The sequence below is a fragment of the Hyperolius riggenbachi genome, chromosome 3, assembly GCF_040937935.1.
Source record: "Hyperolius riggenbachi isolate aHypRig1 chromosome 3, aHypRig1.pri, whole genome shotgun sequence".
In the NCBI taxonomy this organism is placed as follows: domain Eukaryota; kingdom Metazoa; phylum Chordata; class Amphibia; order Anura; family Hyperoliidae; genus Hyperolius; species Hyperolius riggenbachi.
Window position 1 is genome coordinate 501,304,246 of NC_090648.1, and position 19,912 is coordinate 501,324,157.

The 19,912-nt window shown below is 41.4% G+C and overlaps 1 protein-coding gene across 2 annotated transcripts in view; it reads right to left on the reverse strand.

The window, feature by feature from the left end:
- LOC137561759 (ankyrin repeat and sterile alpha motif domain-containing protein 1B-like) overlaps positions 1 to 19,912 on the reverse strand; it is a 145,559-nt gene that overhangs the window by 49,803 nt on the left and 75,844 nt on the right. For both annotated transcript variants that reach the window (XM_068273109.1, XM_068273108.1), the window contains exon 4: positions 7,451 to 7,522. In XM_068273109.1, the coding sequence (XP_068129210.1) occupies positions 7,451 to 7,522 (72 nt within the window). The remainder of the gene's footprint in view (positions 1 to 7,450; positions 7,523 to 19,912) is intronic.

Genomic DNA, 19,912 nt, shown 5'->3' on the forward strand with positions numbered 1-19,912 from the left:
GTAGTCTACATATCCTTCTCACTTCAGTTGTCTTGTAAAATTCCTAAGCGTTGGCAGTTAAGAGACGAAATTCATGTTACATACTTTTAATCAACAAAATTGTAATATGCAAATTAGAGGAGTTGGAGTCTGGGAGTCGGAGTCGGAGCCGGTGGAATCCTAAACTGAGGAGTCGGAGTCGGAGGATTTTTGGACCGACTCCACAGCCCTGGCTATAACGACGTTTACTGACTAATTTTGGCACTGGCAATTGCCGGAGTCCAAATGATGAAGTAGCCAGTAGAGGAATAGATTTTATAAATAGGCAGGAGACTAGCAAAGCAAGTATGGTAAAAACAGAGCAAGCCCAGAACCAATGGCTATAAATGGGGATTTGGGTGCCGGGGCCATCCGCTATGCAAACTGAGGCTGTAAATAGTAGGCACGAAGACCCCACTATGTATAGCCCTAATTTGCATAATGGGAGGCCCAGGCGCCCGCTATTTACCATTTATAGCTATGTATAGAGGCAATTTAGAAGTATATTGCCGCTATTTACTGTTTATAGCCACCAATCATGGCTTTTAACCGCTTCCTGTCCACCTAATGTTGGTATATTTTGATTAACAAAAAAAAATATAGCAGCAGTAATCAAATACCACCAAAAGAAAGAAAGTGCTATTTGTGAGAAGAAAAGGAGGTAAAATTAATGTGGGTGCTAAGTTGTATGACCGTGCAATAAGACGTTAAAGTTGTGAAGTGCTGAATTGTAAAAAATGGCCTGGTAGGGGGGTGGGGCGGGGGGTATTTGGGGTATAAACCTCTGGGGGCTCAAGAGGTTAACAAAAAACATTGGGGGTTAAAGTTAGGAGGCAGTGGTGTTTAGTGATAAAGTTAGGCACCACGGGGTGGGAGGATTAAGGTTAGGCACCACCAGATGAGGTTAAGGTTAGGCACCGCAAGGGGGGGTTCAGGTTAGCCACCACATTGGGGTGGTAATGCTAGGCACCGCAAGGTGGGGGGGGGGTTGAGGTTAGGCAACACAAGAGGGGGGGATAAGGTTAAGCACCACCTAGGTGAAAGTAGGGTTAGGTTATCGTAAAATATTGGTAATTTTGGGCTTGATTCATTAAGATGCGCTGCTAAAGCATGTTAATTGTCACAGTAGCGGCCGCTGGAGAAGTGTTGCGGTAGCGATACGTCACAGGATCGCCTACACTTAAAGGACCTCTGTTGTTAAAATCTTAAAATTTAAAATATATGTAAATGTATACAATTAAAAAGTACATTTCTTCCAGAGTAAAATGAGCCATAAATTACTTTTCTCCTATGTTGCTGTCACTTACAGTAGGTAGTAGAAATCTGATAGAACTGACAGGTTTTGGACAAGCCCATCTCCTAATGGGGATTCACAGGGATCTCTATTTTCAAAGTGCACTTAGTGAATGGCAGTTGCTTCGTCCAACTGCCAAAAAAGTATACGGTGAGCAGGGAGGCTGGCCAGCATCTTTGTATAAATCTTTTTCAGGGAATGTCTTTATAAAGAATGAAGGCCATGCTGAGAATCCCCTATGGAGAGATGGACTCGTCCAAAACCTGATGGTAGTGTCTGATTTCTACTACCTACTGTAAGTGACAGCAACATAGGAAAGAAGTAATTTATGGCTCATTTTACTCTCTAAGAAACATACTTCTTATTTCTATGTGTTTTACACTTTAAGATTTTCGGGACAGTTCCTTTTTAACTGCTTGCCGACTGCGTCACGCCAGCGTAAAATCCTGGGGCTTCGTTTTGCAGGAGATCGCGCGCACGCATCTCCTGCTTGGTAGGCGGAGCTCCGCTTTGCCTTCAGGCGATCGCCGCTCGGAGACTGTTAGCAGCGCTGTACTGGGGACAGCCGTGTGACATGGCTGTCGCCTCCATCAGCTCAAAGATGATCCGCTGTCATAGGCTGAAGCCTATGACAGCCGATCACAGTGATTGGCTGGTGGGAGGAGGGAGGGCGGGGATGGGATAAAATATATATAAAAAAAAAAAGTAAAAATATTACAAAATAAAACAAATATTTATGAAAACAAAAGTAAACACTGGGGGAGCGATCAGACCCCAAGAGAAAAGTGGGGGGGGGAAATCATTTGTATGCTGTGCTGTGTGGCCCTGCAGCTTGGCTTTAAAGCTGCAGTGGCCTATTTTACAAAAAATGGCCTGGTCTTTGGGGGGAAGGGGGGGGGGGGGTTAAAGTCTGTTGTGCTGAAGTGGGTACATTTACGTGCGTTGCTACAGAAGCAGCTCGCGTAACTAAGGGAAGGCACGCTCCTTACATGGCAGTGATCGCTGCTAAGTACGGCAGGCATAGCCCACACTCCAGTACATTAAGCCCTTTGTCTTCAGCACCTTTTTTACATATACGCCTGGGAATAGCTAGATCAGGATGAGCTGTCTTTTAGCCTCACCCTGTGCCCCAATTTACCCCCGCCATTTTTGCATGCATGTCCTCCAGCGCTGTTCTGGCTTAGAATACACATCAGCGGACACAACAACAATATAATAAATTCACTGGTATCTATAAGAGTTAATGGGAGGTATACGACTCTGACAGCAACATGTAATGCCTGGCTGATCCGACATACAACATGTGCGGCGCCCAACTGGCAATTCATTTGAAGCGGCTGAGCAATAAGCCAGGAGAACAAGAAAAGCGAGCATGTAATCGCAGCCGTGGTCCTCACTATCTCCTCATTTATTATGCATTCTGTTTGGAAAGTAATTTATGTCCCTCGCAACGATTGCTGTGCTGGTACTTTTCTGACGGGTGATTTAAACAGCCTATTGATAATGCAATAAGACTGAAGGGTGTAGGAGTTAAGCGATATTGGCAGTCGAAATGGAATGGAGACAGGAACACACAGAGCCTTTAGATATTTTGCAGTTGATGCGGAGTCTCGTGGTTAGCCGCTGTGACAGTCCCCACAGTTCAGCCATCGCGGTCGGCGACGAGGGAGGGGCAAACGGGAGCCCTGTATACCAGAAGTATGGAAGGCAAGACAGTGATCTGCTCTATTAACGCGATCATACATGTTACAGGTTTGCTATAGCAAGAATACCTGATTTGTATTTTTTTCAAATGTAAACTGAATTTTAATTATCCATTTACAGCTATGTGAAGTTTAAAATTTCATCTTTGCTCTACAAGATTAAACAGAGCATTTAAACTTATAAGAAAAAAATACTGGTGTAAAGTAACTGGAAGGGTTAATAACTCAAAGTTCCACTTAAAGGGAACCAGAGACGAAGCACCATCATGTATTTTACCATATATATCAGTGGGAACATTAGAGAAAACACTTACCCTGCTCTCTATTTCATCCTCACTGCTAAAAGTGTCTGTTATCAGCTGTGATAAGAATCCCGGACTGAGCATTCAGTCTGGCTTTGCAGGGAATAATTATAGCTGAGTCATTATAGCAGAGCCACAAGGGGGCAGGCTTGGGCTTGAAAAGACACCAAAGAAGACAGACTGGGCTATAATCTTTCTGTAGCAAAGCTAGACTGAGTGCTCAGTCGGGGATTCTTATCAGAGGTGATAACAGTCAGATTAAACAGAGAACAATGGAACAAAGAGCAGATTAGGTGTTTACTGTCATGTTCCCACTGATTTATAAGGTAAAATACATGAGTGTGCTTAGTCTCTGGTTCTCTTTAAAGGACACCCGAGGCGAAAATAAACTAATGAAATAAACGATTGTATCTTTCTTCCTTCTCCTAAAAATGACTTTTGAAGATATTCCACAGTTTTATTTAATGTACTTTTTAAGTTTTAATTGTTTTATTGTTTTTGTTCAATGACACAGTCATTGAAGTTTGCCAGAGCAAAAATTTAAGAACTATTGACCCTTTTTTATCTCTTTCCTGCTCTCAGAAGTCATTTTCTGCTAGGAAAGTGTTTTATAGTTGGAACTTCTTATCAGTGAGGGTCACACTGTAGTCACTTGCTGTCTGAGTCAGGACTGAGTCAGCCACTTACATACCTGATATTTAACTCTTTCAGGCCTAGAAAGAAAAAAAAGGAACACAACCTAGTTATGTGTGTGCTAGGCACTGTACATACCCATGTCATATCTCATCATGTCACATGTCACCTCAGGTATCCTTCAACTCAGATGCTAATTGACAACTGTGCCAGCACACAGAAATTGTGCAACACAAAATTATCAGATACCAGGAAAGCTCGACATACTACATCTACAATTCACAGTTCGCAGGGCAGGATTCCAACATGATAATGATCCCAAACACACCTCCAAGACGACCACTGCCTTGCTAAAGAAACTGAGGGTGAAGGTGCTGGACAGGCCAAGCATGTCTCTGGACCTAAACCCTATTTAGCATCTGTGGGCACCCTCAAATGGAAGGTGGGGGAGCTCAAGGTCTCTAACATGCACCGTCATGAAAGAGTGGAAGAGGATTCCAGTGGCAACAAGAGAAGCTCTAAAGACCTCCATGCCCAAGAGAGTCAGCCTCCTTAGCGGTAATCCCGAGTCAGGCTCGGAGCGGAAATCTGCAGCTCAGATCGGTAATCCCGCGCCTGAATGAGTTATATGCAGGAGTTTAAATTTTTACATTCTTCTCTTAGGGGGTATACTCACTTTTGTTGCCAGTGATTTAGACATTTATACCTGTGTGTTGAATTATTTTAATGGGACAGCACATTTACACTGTTATACAAGCTGTACACTGACTACTTTACATTGTATCAAAGTGTCACATCTTGGGGTTGATTCACTATAACAAATAGCATGTCTTATCAGAGTTAACATGCCTTATCAGAGTTAATGCGCTTTATCAGAGTAGCATTACGAGCGCTACGAACTTATGCCTGCTAATTGGCAATGGCGAGAGCTCCACTCGTCCTGCCCTGAGCCCCTGCGGGTCCAATCACTTTAAAGAACATTATCCCCGCACTTTGATGGGCCCAATAGGCTGCCTGTCACTTGACAGGAAATATGACAGGCAGCCTATTGGGCCAATCAAAGGGATAATGTCCTTTAAAGTGTTTGGACCCACAGGGGCTCAGGGCAGGATGAGTGGAGCTCTCGTCATTGCCACTTAACAGGCATAAGTTCGTAGAGCTTGCTGTGCTACTCTGATAAGGCACGTTAACTCTGATAAGGCAAGTTAACTCTGATAAGACATGCTATTTGTTATAGTGAATCAACCCCTTCAGTTTGATGAAAAGATAGAATAAAACATTTACAAAAATGTGAGAGGTGTAATCACTTTTGTGAGATACTGTACTGTATATGGGGGATACTTGTATCCTACCCATATAGTTTTGTAATCTGTCCTAGTAGATCCAAAGGGTTAATTTTAACAAGCCAACATAATTTCAAAAATGGTAAGAAATTTGTGTATAATCTGATGCCTGTCTGAGCCATTTTATTAATTTCCTCTCTGACTACAGTTATATTTGAAATAGGAACTGTACATAACTTAATTAACCACTTAAGTAGCAGTGGTCTCCTCCCCCTTAACCCTTTCCACTCGTATGTCGGGCATCGCAAATTTCCCGTTGCCCTAGTATGTCCCACTATGCGGGACATTTTTTCAGCGGCGGTTTGCAGCACATCTGGCCCCCAGCAAAGCCCGATCTCTCTCCCCATATTTAGTGGGCATGTAAGACTACATGCCCACACAGGTGGTACCCCCTGCCCCAAATCGGAAGTGCGCGATCAGCGCTACCAGCAAGTGACAGATGCATTGAAATTTCCTTGCAGATTATTTGCAGACTCCTTGCAGATTCCATTGCAGATTTCTAGCATATTGCTTGCAAAGCTGTATAGAGGATCAATGGCATCCTATGCAATGGGCGTGGAGGAGAGTGTAAATAGTAGCCAGCATTTCATTGCTCTAATTCCCAATCGAAATACCAAAGATTGCATCGTGTGTAGTGACCTGAAGACACCGGGTGGCGGGCATAAAACAACCTATTATTGCGAAACTTGCTCACGCAAGCCAGGATTACACCCAGGAAATTGCTGTAAAATTTACCATACCTTGGCTTTCTTCTCTGCTACCAGCCAATAGAAGATGCCAAACTGTCCAAATAAGGTATTCAATTAAACGTTATAATGTGTTCTTTAAAATTAGATATACCATGTTACTATGTTATGGTCCATGTTAAAATGGGATAGAGAGTGCATTTCTGTAGAAAAAAACCTCAGAGCAGAAACGACTCCATTTAGGGAAAAACTCAGAGTGGAAAGGGTTAAGCACCAGAGACCACTGGTACAGAAACAGCGGCATCCCAACGATCGCCGCACTTACCCGCCGCAAGCAACCACCATCACCTCCGCACGTCAGGAACCTGGGCCACCCACTCTGCCATTTCTATGACGGCAGATTTACTTTGAGACGGTCAGGAGCTGCTTTCATTGGCTCCTGACCTTGTCTTTCAATGTAAGCCAATGGGAGTTGCTTACATCGATAGACAGGGCCAGGAGCCAATGAAATCAGCTCCTTACCCGCTCACAGGGCCCTGCCGTCATAGAGATAGGCAGAGTGAGTGAGCAGCAGCGAGATCGACTGGAGCGATGAAAACGGCGTGTAACGGCGATGAGTTGAAGTCTACGCCATGGCAGCCAGATAGCCATAAAAACAGGGCGTTGATTTCAACTACATCGGTCCGTAAGTAGTTAAAAAAGTACTTGTTTTTACAATATTCATTACCAGTATTTAGTCAATGTTTGCCCTTTATAAAATCTAACTTCACCACAGTTAACATTCTTAAAATTATCAGAGATGCCAGCACCTTTACTCCTGGCAAAGTGAATCACCGGGGATCATGTGATGTCCCTGCTCTGAAGTGAGCAGGAACATCATACGATCTCCCACAGTGCTCTGGGGCAGAAAGCGGCATGACATCATAGCCTAGGCTAAACTTTACTAGAGAGGTGGGGTTACATAATGACATACAGCAGCTGATGATGAAACATGGAAGATTAAAGAGAACTGACCACATTCTCATTTACTGGAATTCCTCCTGACATAGAAGCTGCCATGTTCCCCCCTCCCCTTCTCACATTCCTTATTTACAGAAGTCAGAGATGCTATCTTGACACATTGACACACACCCTGGCTTTGAAGACACACTCCTAATTATCCACCCCCTTTGCTGATGAAAGGCATTGTTTACCTCTTGGTAATTAGCTCAATAAAACAATTAGAGGTTACTGCTCTCTCTGCGGATGGGGACGGTCGGCAGGCCTGTTCAAACAGGCCAATTTAACAACTTTGAATGTAAAATACAAGGTAAAATTAAAGTTTATTTTAATAATGAAACAGATAGTCGGCATACATTTTTCATGTGCTATAGAAATGTCCTGAGTGAAAAAAAGGTGCTCGGTTCACTTTAAGGTAAAAACAGGCTCCTGCTGTGAACAAACTTTACGACATTCATTATGTACGTCTTACCCTCATTTTTGAACAAGCGTCCTGTGTTGACTCCGTCCCCCTCAATTCCTTTATCAGCATCGATCCTAAATACTAAAATAAAAATGCACTTAGATTTGTGTGGGAAGCACAGAGAGCACACACGATGGGACAGGATGTTACCACAATTACATTTGTTTTCTGGATGAATTGCAAAAATTTAAAAAAAGAATGACAACCAAGGAACAAGAAGTGAGTGGAATTCACTACTTGACAACAATAACACTATTAAAATAAACAATAGGAAATAAAAATATACCACAGCCTACAGGTGCTATAAAATATAAACGGACCCCGCCATGAAGCAAGTCAACCACAGTCCATTTCAAATTTAATGATAGTTTGCTTGCCCCGTAGACAACATTACACAGAGATAATCTGTTTAGAAGAATTTACTGAATTCTGTAGATATATAGAGTGGTTAAAAGGACTAGTTAATAAACTTGCGTATCAAATGACAGTAATAATTGTGGCAAAAAAAAGCTAAATATGTAACAGGCAAAACCAGCAAAAAAGCTTTTTAAGCTGCCACAAGCGCTTTGTGAAAACCCCATTAACGTAACATATAAAGTTAAAGTACAGCTATGAGATCTTAAATCCAGAAATTCTGTTATCCGCAATTCTAAATTTATGGAAATAATAAGGAACTACTATCGATTGAAAACACTACATAATCAGTCATTATGCTCTTTTTGAAATGATTTTTTTATGTAATTCAAAAATTGTAGGGTTAATACTTAGTTTAATAGATATATATTTTAAAATGACAGAATTGTATTAGTTCCATAGAGACAAAAAATATTGTATGCAAAATGTATCCAGAGAATCCTGGGTGACAGATCCCATACTTGTAGTTTCAAAAGTTTTAATTTATATGGTACGGCGATGGGTACTAACATTGCTCCACTTTCCTGTTTGGTCATTGTGAGAATTAATATGGTTTGTTGAGATGATATAAGACCAAACCTGGTTTCTTATCCCCATAATTGACAAAGATAAATAACAATACCCATTGATTTGAACTGGGCTTTGTATCGGAGATCAAATATAATAAAGACTGATCTCTTGATTTTTGTTTTTCTCTTTCCTAACACGCAACAAAGTGAATATAAATATAAGTGCACTGTATACCTTTATCATCTCAGACCAGGAACACTGGGGGTGAGGTACGGGTTTTAAAATGGGTCCATATTTTCCCCCAAATGGCATGCTCTAAACAAAGAAAAACATACTAGACATTTTCTGAAACTAGACACACAAAGGAATCCTTTTTTTTGGATCAAACAAAATTGGTCTAGAAAATTAACAGTCACCCTAGAGGAAACAAGAGCCTTAAAGCACCATGCCCCTTTCCATAATCAACATGCATTGCTATTGGGGTGCAAATTCGGTTTCATGCTGAACCACATGACCATTCAGTTGAGTGGCAAATAAAAATGGCAACCGTATACAGATGAAAATCAAAAAATTAAAATATCATGCGTAAGTCCATTTAATTCAGTTATTCAACATAAAAGGTGAAACTAATATATGAAATAGGAACCCTTTGCAGGTGTTTTGGATTAATTAGCTGAATAGAGGCTGTTGGGGAAATGTAAAATTCTTATATTTACAATGCTTATACTGCATCCTGTATACTGAATATATATGTAAAGGTGGCCATACATTAGAACGAGTATGGGCAGATTCGACCAAGAGACAAATTTATCTCTAATCGAATCTGATTAGAGATAAATTTGTCTCTAATCGAATCTGCCCATACACTACAGGCCGATTCCCGTCCGATTTCAGCATGAAATCATCAGGGAATCGGCTGAGCCGCCTCGTCTGCCCCGCCGCTGCCAACAAAATGTATAAATGTATGTAGTGTAGTGCATTTATACATTACCTGTCCTGTAGCAGCTTCCGCACGGTGTTCATCCATCTCTCCGGGTAACAGCCGCATACACGCTAGCGGCGCATAGCGTCTGTCTGTATAAATGCACTACACACTGCATACATTTATACATTGCGGCGGCAGCGGCGGGGGTTTTGTCGTCTCGTCGCTCGTAAATCGGCCACCGTATCGCCGCGCACTCGACCGACCAACCTCGGCCCGAAATTTTCCAACATGCGCCGCCAATTTCTGTCCAGAAATTGGTCGCTATGTCGGTCGAGCATGCACTTGGTAGCACCAATTTTCATCCAATTCGATAATAATTGAATTGGATGGTCGATTGGTTGGTCGCCTAGTGTATGGCCCCCTTAAGCTGTCAAGCAAATCCTTTTCTATATAACCTAATATCGAAGGTCAACTGAACAGATGTACTGAAACTTGTCTAGTCAGTATGAATCCAGATTGGCTTGTCCATCTGTGTACAGTTTTTGTTATCTTGACTGATCAAATACTTTCCTGTTATTCTTCTCCTATTGAACAGTATTAACCATTTGACTAACATTCCTGTGTAATTGGGAAGACTACTACCCCAAATAAAGTATAATACCAAAACAGTGTAATAAATTCCCAACATACTTTCTTTGTTGTACACAACACCATATAAGGTGAAAACCACAACTAAGTTTCTGTGCTGAGAGAAAGTTTATAGTCTTTGCAAATATATATTGTAACTCATGTCACATGACTTGAATCCTATATAAAGGATGCTGTAAGACCCTGTGAATTAGAGAAGATTTGCAGACCTGACCCTGTCTGTGTGTATTTCTTCTTCTCACTGAAGGGTGTCTGAGGCCTTAGCCCTAATTAGGAATCCATAGCCAACGTTTAGAGGACCCTTTGCTTATCTGTCTAAAATCTATAGGCTTCGGTTACCCTATCAAGTCTGACACTTTGAGCCTAGACTAGTGAACAATTTCCCAATATTCTAATGGGCTGAGATTTTGATTTTGGGGTTCTCATAAGCTGTAAGCCATATTCGTCAAAATTATAACAAAAAAGGCTTGAAATATCTCTCTTTGCATGTCATGAGTCTATTACATATATTAGTTTCAACTTTTAAGTTCAATTATTGAAATAAATGTACTTTTGCACTATATTCTTATTTTTCGAGTTTCACCTGTACTTTGGCTGATGAATGTTCCCTTTTAGTTTGATATAAAATAGTGAAATGACTAGTGAACGAATGTTGGCAAAGAAGTCAGCGCTTACAATATGATCAGCAGTTCAATTTGTCGTAAAACATTTGTACATATTGAAATGCTCATAATAAAGAATTATTTCAGAACATTACAAATAATAATATACATGCAGTTCTAATTTTACAGCAGTTTTGGAATTCATTGTAAGCCAAATAGGAAATTATTAGGGGTGATGCTTTAAGGAACACCATTTTTTAATTCAAGTGCAAAACAGACAAAGGAAACCGTATTTCTCTGGACTCTTGGAAAATTTCTTTATGCCTTATTGGTGGCCATTTTCGAGAACCATTTTTTTTTCCAGAACAGGATACCCAAGCCTCCCAGAGAAATAACTTCAAGTTAGGTTGTACTTTCACCACTTAAAGAGACACAGAAGCGAGTCTAAATTCATGTTTTTAACTTTTATTAATGTTAAGCACTATAGCTAGTGCTAAACCGCCACATCCCCGCGTCAAAACGAGGAGTTTATACCCCCCAAATCACAATGCAAAATCCACGACTTTCTTGGTTGTGGATTTTGTTGCCCATGGAGGCAGAGCTATGAGTTGTAGCTCTGCCTCCATGCGCGTCAATCTGCCGGCGGATCTCCGCCTCTTCCCCGCCCCTCTCTGTGAAGAAAGATTGAGAGGGGTGGGGAAAGGCAGGGATTGACGCGCGAAGAGGCAGAGCTACAGCCCTAAGCTCTGCCTCATGAGGAAGCGCTCCCCGGATTTAGCAGAGGGGATTTGGGGAGTATAAACCCCTCGTTTTGCCGCGGGGATGCGGCGGTTTACCACTAGCTATAGTGCTTAACATTAAAGTTAGAAACATGAATTTAGACTCGCTTGGGAGTCTCTTTAAAGGTCCAAGCAGTGGAGGGTTGAGAAAGCGGGAACTTCACCCTGTGATCGTCTTACTCAGAAATGTTTTTTTGTTTTATTTTATTTTTTTAATGAATGTTTATATGTAATTATGAAAATGTTTTCTTTCTTTCTTGGGCTTCTTTAATGCAGTGAGTATATGGCCATAAAAATTGATGTCACATCACTTTTTCCTCATTATCATAAAAAGTCAAATTAAATATACATTAGAATAATTGAAAACAGCGTTCCTCAATTATTCCTCGCCGAGAAGAAATGCAGACTTCACTTGCTGCTTACATAATACCGATGGGGAGGGAAATTAAATATAGACAAGATTTATTTAAACTGACTTGGCAAAAATCACGCTAATCTGCCACTGTGTTTCTTAATTATTAAATCTTCTTATGCTTCCCTGAGCTGTAGAGGGAACCTACACAGATACAAATATCACCAGCACCTTTATTAACCTGTTTTAAAAAAGAATGGGTAGTATTTTTTTTATTTTTGTTTTAGTTTTAATGTACAATACAGTATCAAAAATATGTTTTTTTATATTTACAAATATTAAATATTTGAAGTTATTTTTGCTGCCTGCTGGTTTAATTGACAAACTTTGCAGTTATTTATGCATGTGCTCTATGGTCTAAATATAGGAGTCCACAGAAATAAGAGAGATTTGGTATCAGTGCCACGGAATATGTTGCCACCTTATAAACAATTATAATAATAAAGATACGACGCTTGGTTACAGTGAATTTAAAGACTTGTTTTCAGAAATAATAAACCGAGGCACTTTTTTGTGTACTAAACCTGCTAATTAAACCGGTTGAGTGGCACCAAAGTATGAAATATGTGTGTGTGTGTGTGTGTACACATATATATTTATATATATTTATTTAAAAAAAAAATATATATATATATATATATATACACACACAACAATTAAAATAAATATATTAAAACATGCTACGCATTTTGTTATGTGGACAAGTTGTTGTGGTATTGTTATCTTAATCCATGAAGAAGGGGTTACCACACGCTCAACCTGGGGATATTGAAGAATAGGTGCACTGGGGAGTCAGACCAGGAACCCCAAATCCCAAACAGTCCAAGGAAATGAAATAGACCCGAGACTTCACCTCGATTACAATACAGCTGTGCTGCTTTATTGTGTTACATACCAAAGATTTAAATACCGCAGGACGTTTTGGTCAATGGACTTTTGGCCAATGCTTGCAAGCATTAAATAAAGGCCCATCGACCGTTGCTTGCAAGCATTGAATAAAGGCCCATCGACCGTTGCTTGCAAGCATTGAATAAAGGCCCATCGACCGTTGCTTGCAAGCATTGAATAAAGGCCCATCGACCGTTGCTTGCAAGCATTGAATAAAGGCCCATCGACCGTTGCTTGCAAGCATTGAATAAAGGCCCATCGACCGTTGCTTGCAAGCATTGAATAAAGGCCCATCGACCGTTGCTTGCAAGCATTGAATAAAGGCCCATCGACCGTTGCTTGCAAGCATTGAATAAAGGCCCATCGACCGTTGCTTGCAAGCATTGAATAAAGGCCCATCGACCGTTGCTTGCAAGCATTGAATAAAGGCCCATCGACCGTTGCTTGCAAGCATTGAATAAAGGCCCATCGACCGTTGCTTGCAAGCATTGAATAAAGGCCCATCGACCGTTGCTTGCAAGCATTGAATAAAGGCCCATCGACCGTTGCTTGCAAGCATTGAATAAAGGCCCATCGACCGTTGCTTGCAAGCATTGAATAAAGGCCCATCGACCGTTGCTTGCAAGCATTGAATAAAGGCCCATCGACCGTTGCTTGCAAGCATTGAATAAAGGCCCATCGACCGTTGCTTGCAAGCATTGAATAAAGGCCCATCGACCGTTGCTTGCAAGCATTGAATAAAGGCCCATCGACCGTTGCTTGCAAGCATTGAATAAAGGCCCATCGACCGTTGCTTGCAAGCATTGAATAAAGGCCCATCGACCGTTGCTTGCAAGCATTGAATAAAGGCCCATCGACCGTTGCTTGCAAGCATTGAATAAAGGCCCATCGACCGTTGCTTGCAAGCATTGAATAAAGGCCCATCGACCGTTGCTTGCAAGCATTGAATAAAGGCCCATCGACCGTTGCTTGCAAGCATTGGATAAAGGTCCACTCACTGATGCTTGCAAGCATTGACAAAAGTTCCATTGACCAAAACATCATGCTGTATTAGAGACCTGGATGAGAAGCACCCATGATGATGTAACAGTGTGTAAATATCACAGGTATAACGTTTTAGAGGTGTCTTACCCTCAATAAGATGTCTAAGCTTTGTTTAAAAAGACAATTTTTTTGCACGATAAAGACCGAGTTTCGTGAGTCTAATGCTCACTTCCTTAGGTCAATGCTGTGCCTAAATGGAAATGTGTCGTCTTTACAATGCAAATAAATTAGTCTTTTCGAGAAAAAAAGCCTAGATATCTTATTGAGGTAAGACACCTCTAAATATGTATAACTGTGATATTTATACAATTTCTACATCATCCTGGGTGCCCCTCATCCAGCTCCCCACTACCTTATCACCCTCCCTGGGAGGGACGGACCTTTGGCCCCATTTTAGTTTTTTAGAGAAAGATCCTTTTCACAACCCGAGTGCGGGATGGGTGTTCTCCACATGCGCACAAGCTGGTTGCCACCAGCAACCTTGGTTTGTGAGTACCTAGTTTTTTGATCACACGTGTCCACCCGAGTGTCGAACAACCTACACTATTATTGGCCACTGCCCTGCTTTTGTGTTTTTCTCTCAAGGCCCTTGGACCAACCCCCTAGTCATGCTGTATTGCAGGCTTTGGTAAGTAACCCAATAAAGCAGCATAGCTGTAATCAAGGTGGAGTCCTGGTTCTATTTCATTTCCCCGGATTGTCATCTTAACTCTAGTTTTGATATCTTGTGAGTCAATGACCTACAGTAGAATCATTGTGCAGACCAATGAGTTTTTTTCAAAATCAGCGACTTACTATATAGAGACACTCATATAAGGATGGCAGTCTTTAGAGCCTACCCTCGGAAAACAAGTCAACATTGGCAAGTTCTATCTTTTTAACCACGCTGGTTTTGTTGGAGATGATAGTTTAAAGAGACACTGAAGCGAAAAAAAAAAAATGATGATATTATGATTTGTATGTGTAGTACAGCTAAGAAATAAAACATTAAGATCAGATACATCAGTGTAATTGTTTCCAATACAGGAAGAGTTGAGAAACTCCAGTTGTTATCTCTATGCAAACAAGCCATTAAGCTCTCCGACTAAGTTAGTCGTGGAGAGGGCTGTTATCTAACTTTTATTATCTCAACTGTTCCTGGACTATTTACTTTTCCTCTGCCAGAGGAGAGGTCATTACTTCACAGACTGCTCTGAAAGACTCATTTTGAATGCTGAGTGTTGTGTAATCTGCACATATTATAGAATAATGCAATGTTAGAAAAAACACTATATACCTGAAAATAAAAGTATGAGAATATTTTCTTTGCTGCTAATCTTCTAGTAATTATTCATAGTACACAACTAATTCACCATATCATATTTTTTTTTTCGCTTCAGTGTCTCTTTAAGTGAGTGTGCTGCTCAAAATTGATATTACAGTTTTGGATAAACGCAGGTGATTGGAATTAAATAATCACCCGTTGCCTACATCTCTCAGGAACTCCTGTGAAGAATTATTTCATACCTGAAGTCTAACCATATGCAAAAATCTGGCACTCTCTAAATTTAGACTTCACGTCCTGGCCACAGGAGACAAGACTGAGTGACAAGAATAGGAACACGGATGGGAAAATCCCATCTCCGGAGTCCCCGTGAGACGTATTCAAGCTAACGTCTGTCTACCTGTAACAGGAATATCATGTCTAGGGTGGACTAGCCCCTTAAAGTGATGTGACCATCAATTATTATGATTTAGCATACCATGGGAGATGTTTGAGAACTGGTTCAACAGAACAAAAAAGATACCGCAATCCACAAAGTGCTCTGCAAATTCCACACTGCTATTTTTGGAATGGAATACAAGTACATGATTGATTCGCATTAGTTACATCGGCAGTTTCTGTGAACCAGTTCTTGGGAATGTCCCGCCATGGTTACCCAGCAGCCTTTGCGTCATTCCAGGTATGTGATATGCAGGATATCTCGGTGCTGCAAGCAGGGATGCGTTGGCATAACGAGACGCCTTCCCCCCCCCCCGAATAAATGCAATGAGTATGACCTCTACAAGTGAAGATCGGAAGGAGGCAATACAGCGGAACATGGGAAAGAAGCAGCAGTTCTATAAGAAGGAACAGGGAAGGGATTGCAAAAGGCACAGAGGGAGGAGGGAGTCAGGGGAAGAGTGCATTCCAGAGTCCTGGACAGAGGAAGACTAAAGATAATGTGCCAATATCACAGACAACTATGCACAGGGCATAGGACAGTGGTGCACACACAAGGACTGATGCGGCAAGACAGGTACGAAGAAAACTGGACAGGAAGTACAGCTGATGTACTTCCTGTCCGACAACCAATCGGGGATCATTTCAGAGAACAAGATTCCTTATTGGTTGCTCTGATGCTGCTACAGCTTTCTTCGCACCATTCTTGATATATCAGCCACACTGGTCTCTGACTGGAAACGTTGTGGCCCCACCCATTCCTGCATGCCTGTTAGTGGCAGAAGTCTGCAAGGCATGATGGGAGTGGAGGTCCGAAAAATGTCTGGAGAGTCACAGCATCAATAAAGCTAGGGTAAAAGAGAGGCAGTTTGACAGTTCATAATATCAAGTAAATATAGAACCCAACTCCACCCCCCAACCTCTGTCCATTTTGATATAAATGTAGAATTCAATTATACGGATCATTTTACCTTATTTCACAGGTGTTGAACTCCAGTCCTCGAAGCGCATCATCCATGCCAGTGTTTAGGATGGAATGCGTTTTACTTGATGAGCCGCCCCTTTCCTGATTCAGTGCCAATAATTAATTTGAGCAGTCCCAAAAATGTTTGAGGACCTCGGCCCTTGAGGACTGGAGTTCGACATCCCTGCCGTATTTCAACAAGACCATTTCCTCCTGGTTCTGGACCAACCTGAAACCAAGTGACACTGAGGGGGTCTGAGACACACCCCTTTTTTTTTACTCTGTGCAAGTGAATTAATAAGGGTAATTAATTAATAAGGGTAGGAGACCACCAGTCTGTGATACAATCATCCAGGGCTGAGAATAGGACCACAGAGCAGCAGCTGGAAGGGGACATGTGATCACAACTTTACAGCAAGAATAAGTTGTGCCCAAGTCAGGAAGGGGCATGGAGGGAGGAGGATAGAGCTGTTCCTTGTATTCCTGTGCATGCTGTTGGGCAGTAAGATTATGTGACTAAAAATACAGGACATCATTAGAATATAAACAAATACATTATCAAAACAATAATAAAATACCTTCATCATATTATAATAACATTGATAAGGTAAATTACTAAGGAAACCTTATACTGTAGTACTGGTTCATCCATTCTGTGTCTCTGAACCCAGAAGGATATGGAGGCAGCCATATTTATTGTCTTTTACACAATTCTAGTTGCATGGCAGGCCTGCTGATCTCTTTGGCTGCAGTAGGGTCTGAATTACACACTTGAAACAAGCATGTGGCTAATACAGTCACACTTCAGTCACCTGATCTGGATGCTCGTTTAGGGTCTATGGCTAAAAGTATTAGAGGCAGAGGATCAGCAAGACAGCCAGGCAATCTGTTTTGTTTAAAATGTATAATCATGTCAGCCTCCATATCCCTCTCACTTCAGGTTCCCTTATTCAGACTCCAATTTTAATACCTGTGATAGTCAATTTGCATGACTTAGAAATCCACTAGTGCATTGCACATCTGTGCTTTATGCCATACATTTATTGAAAGTACTGACTGGCTGGGTCTTGTAGCTTCCTTTCCTCTTGACATGACAGTGCAATTTTATTGGACAGATAGCTGTCAGAACTCCTCCCCCCATCCTATCCTTGCCCATATGAGGTAGTCACAGGGATTAGCTGGCAGATGCAGCAGCCAGTCTTTCCCTGTTTGCATAAAGCTGACCCCGCCCACCTCTTCCATGTGCTGCAGAGAAATTAACGTTGTGACCAGCACCCAAGCTGCAGATCAGCAGAGTCTTGTCTTCCTGTACCTGCTCAATGTGAACACCAAAAAACACTGGAGAGGGTGTGGGAGGGGTTAAATGCTTTATAACACAATGGGCGGGAAGATGTTGAAACTGTGCAGTGCTGGCCAGAAAGAGTTCATTTCTATGTAGCAGAGGAAAGGGGTGGGCAGGGTCGGGCAATCCCCATGCTAAGGCACCAACTCCCCCTTCTCCTGGCAGTAAGGAGCTACAGAAGCCAGTCAGCGAGGTTATTTCAATATAATCATTGCAAAATGTACAGATGTGCAACAAACATTATTTTGTGCATTGGCAATTAACAGAAATGGGAGGATGAATTAGGACTTTGATTAAAGGACAACTTTATTTACAAAGTACATTTATCCAAAATCTCTGCCTCTGAATGGCCCAGATCCCAGAAACTGCCCCCATCTTTGTCCATACCTGTAGCCCCCCCCCCGCTGCTGGTCCTGCTCTGCAGTAAGAAGTAGACCTCCTCTCCATTGAGATCAAAAGAGAGGCTTTCTACTCAACAGGGCCACCTAGCGGCTGGGAGGACTGGTAGCGCTTGATGAAAATCCAACTCAGAACTTTAATACATGTGGGTGCAGACTAGTTAGCAGCAGGTACTGGTGGTCTGGGGCCACTGTCAGAAGTTTGATACTGAACAACTGCTGTTTGTAACTAGAGTCATTCTTTAAAGGACAACTGTAGTGAGAGGTATATGGAGGCAGCCATATTTATTTCCTTTTAAGCAATATCAGTTACCTGGCTATACCTGGCTATCCTGCTGATCCTCCACCTCTAATACTTGTAGCCATAGGCTAGCCCCTAAGCAAGCATGCAGCAGATCTGGTGTTTCTGACATTTTTATAAGATCTGACAAGATTAGCCACAGGCTTGTTTCTGGTGTTAATCAGACACTACTGTGGTCAACTAGATCAGCAGGGCTGCCATGCAACCAATATTGTTTAACAGGAAAAAAAAATATGGCAGCCTCCATATACCTCTCACTACAGTTGTCCTTTAATTTACCGTGCTGGAAACACTTTAATGAAAAGCAGCGCGCAAAGAGCAATACATTATTTTTGTGTTTGTAATCACAGCATTTTCTGTGCGCAATAATTTGGTGCCATGTGTTTCAATGCGCTGTGATGTAGGCACTTTTAGTACTGGAAAAAAAACATGCATGAGATAATTTCAGTAAAGACATGGTACATTGTATAGAATATTTTTCCATTGCTGTCATCATAAACTCTCAATCTGCCCTAGTACCAACTTAACCCTAACCTTTCCCTTGTGACTAAAGCAGTGTCGGCTCCAGGTTCACTTTTTTTGTTTGTTTATTTAATTTTTTTTTTGGGGGGGGGGCATAAAGGGGCACGATGACTGGCTGGCGGGGCCCATTTGAGTGATTAAAATCGATGTTCGTATGGCGAGCTTCAGTTATTTTTTGCCTAACTCAGGTGATAAAATTAAGGCAAACTAATTCAGCAATAACAGCAACCAAATGTAAACTTCACAAGCAGAACTCAAAAGCTTTTGAGCAGAGCATATTGTCCAAATGATGGTGCTATTATTGAAGAAAGGTTTCCTACAGATGTATTTGGCTAGTTTGCTAGCATGTTTTAATCCTAACCTGCTAGCAAGCTGCTACTGTGTGGACAGATCACAGACAAATCATTCCAGTCCTCAGCCTGTGTTTGACAACTGTACAAGCAAGCTGAGGGGAAAGAGGCAGGAGGGAAAGAAACACTGTGTGTGTGTGATTCCTTATCTTAGTAGCTAAGCATTGCTGGAGACCAGAGTTATGAATCAAGGTTTTTATCCTGATTCAAAACTTCATGGCTGTAAAATACAAGCTATAGTGTATCGTCTAGTTTTAAAGAAATACAGTAAGCTTTCAGCTTCTAAGCCTTCTTTAGATTCTATTCCTGTTGACTGACAATGTTAGAACATACAATCAGAAGGAGGTTGAGGGATAGTTGTGCAAATGAAAGTGTCATCCAGATAGTTACAAGGGATTTTGCAAGGATTGTGAGGGATTTATGGCAAATAGATGAGACCCTTGGTTTACTTAATGCCTACACAGACTCAGACCCTGGACTTAGGAGAAAAAGTAAGTTGAATAAGGGCCTAAGTTTGTTCAAAACTTCAGTCATTTATATCATGTTAATTTTAAATGAGAACAGGTTAGAACCTGACAGAACACAGACAGCAGTAAAATCCTTTATTTATTTATTTTTTTTTGTGGAGAAAGGGTTGCACTACTTGCATTTTTTTTTTAAACAGAGTTCC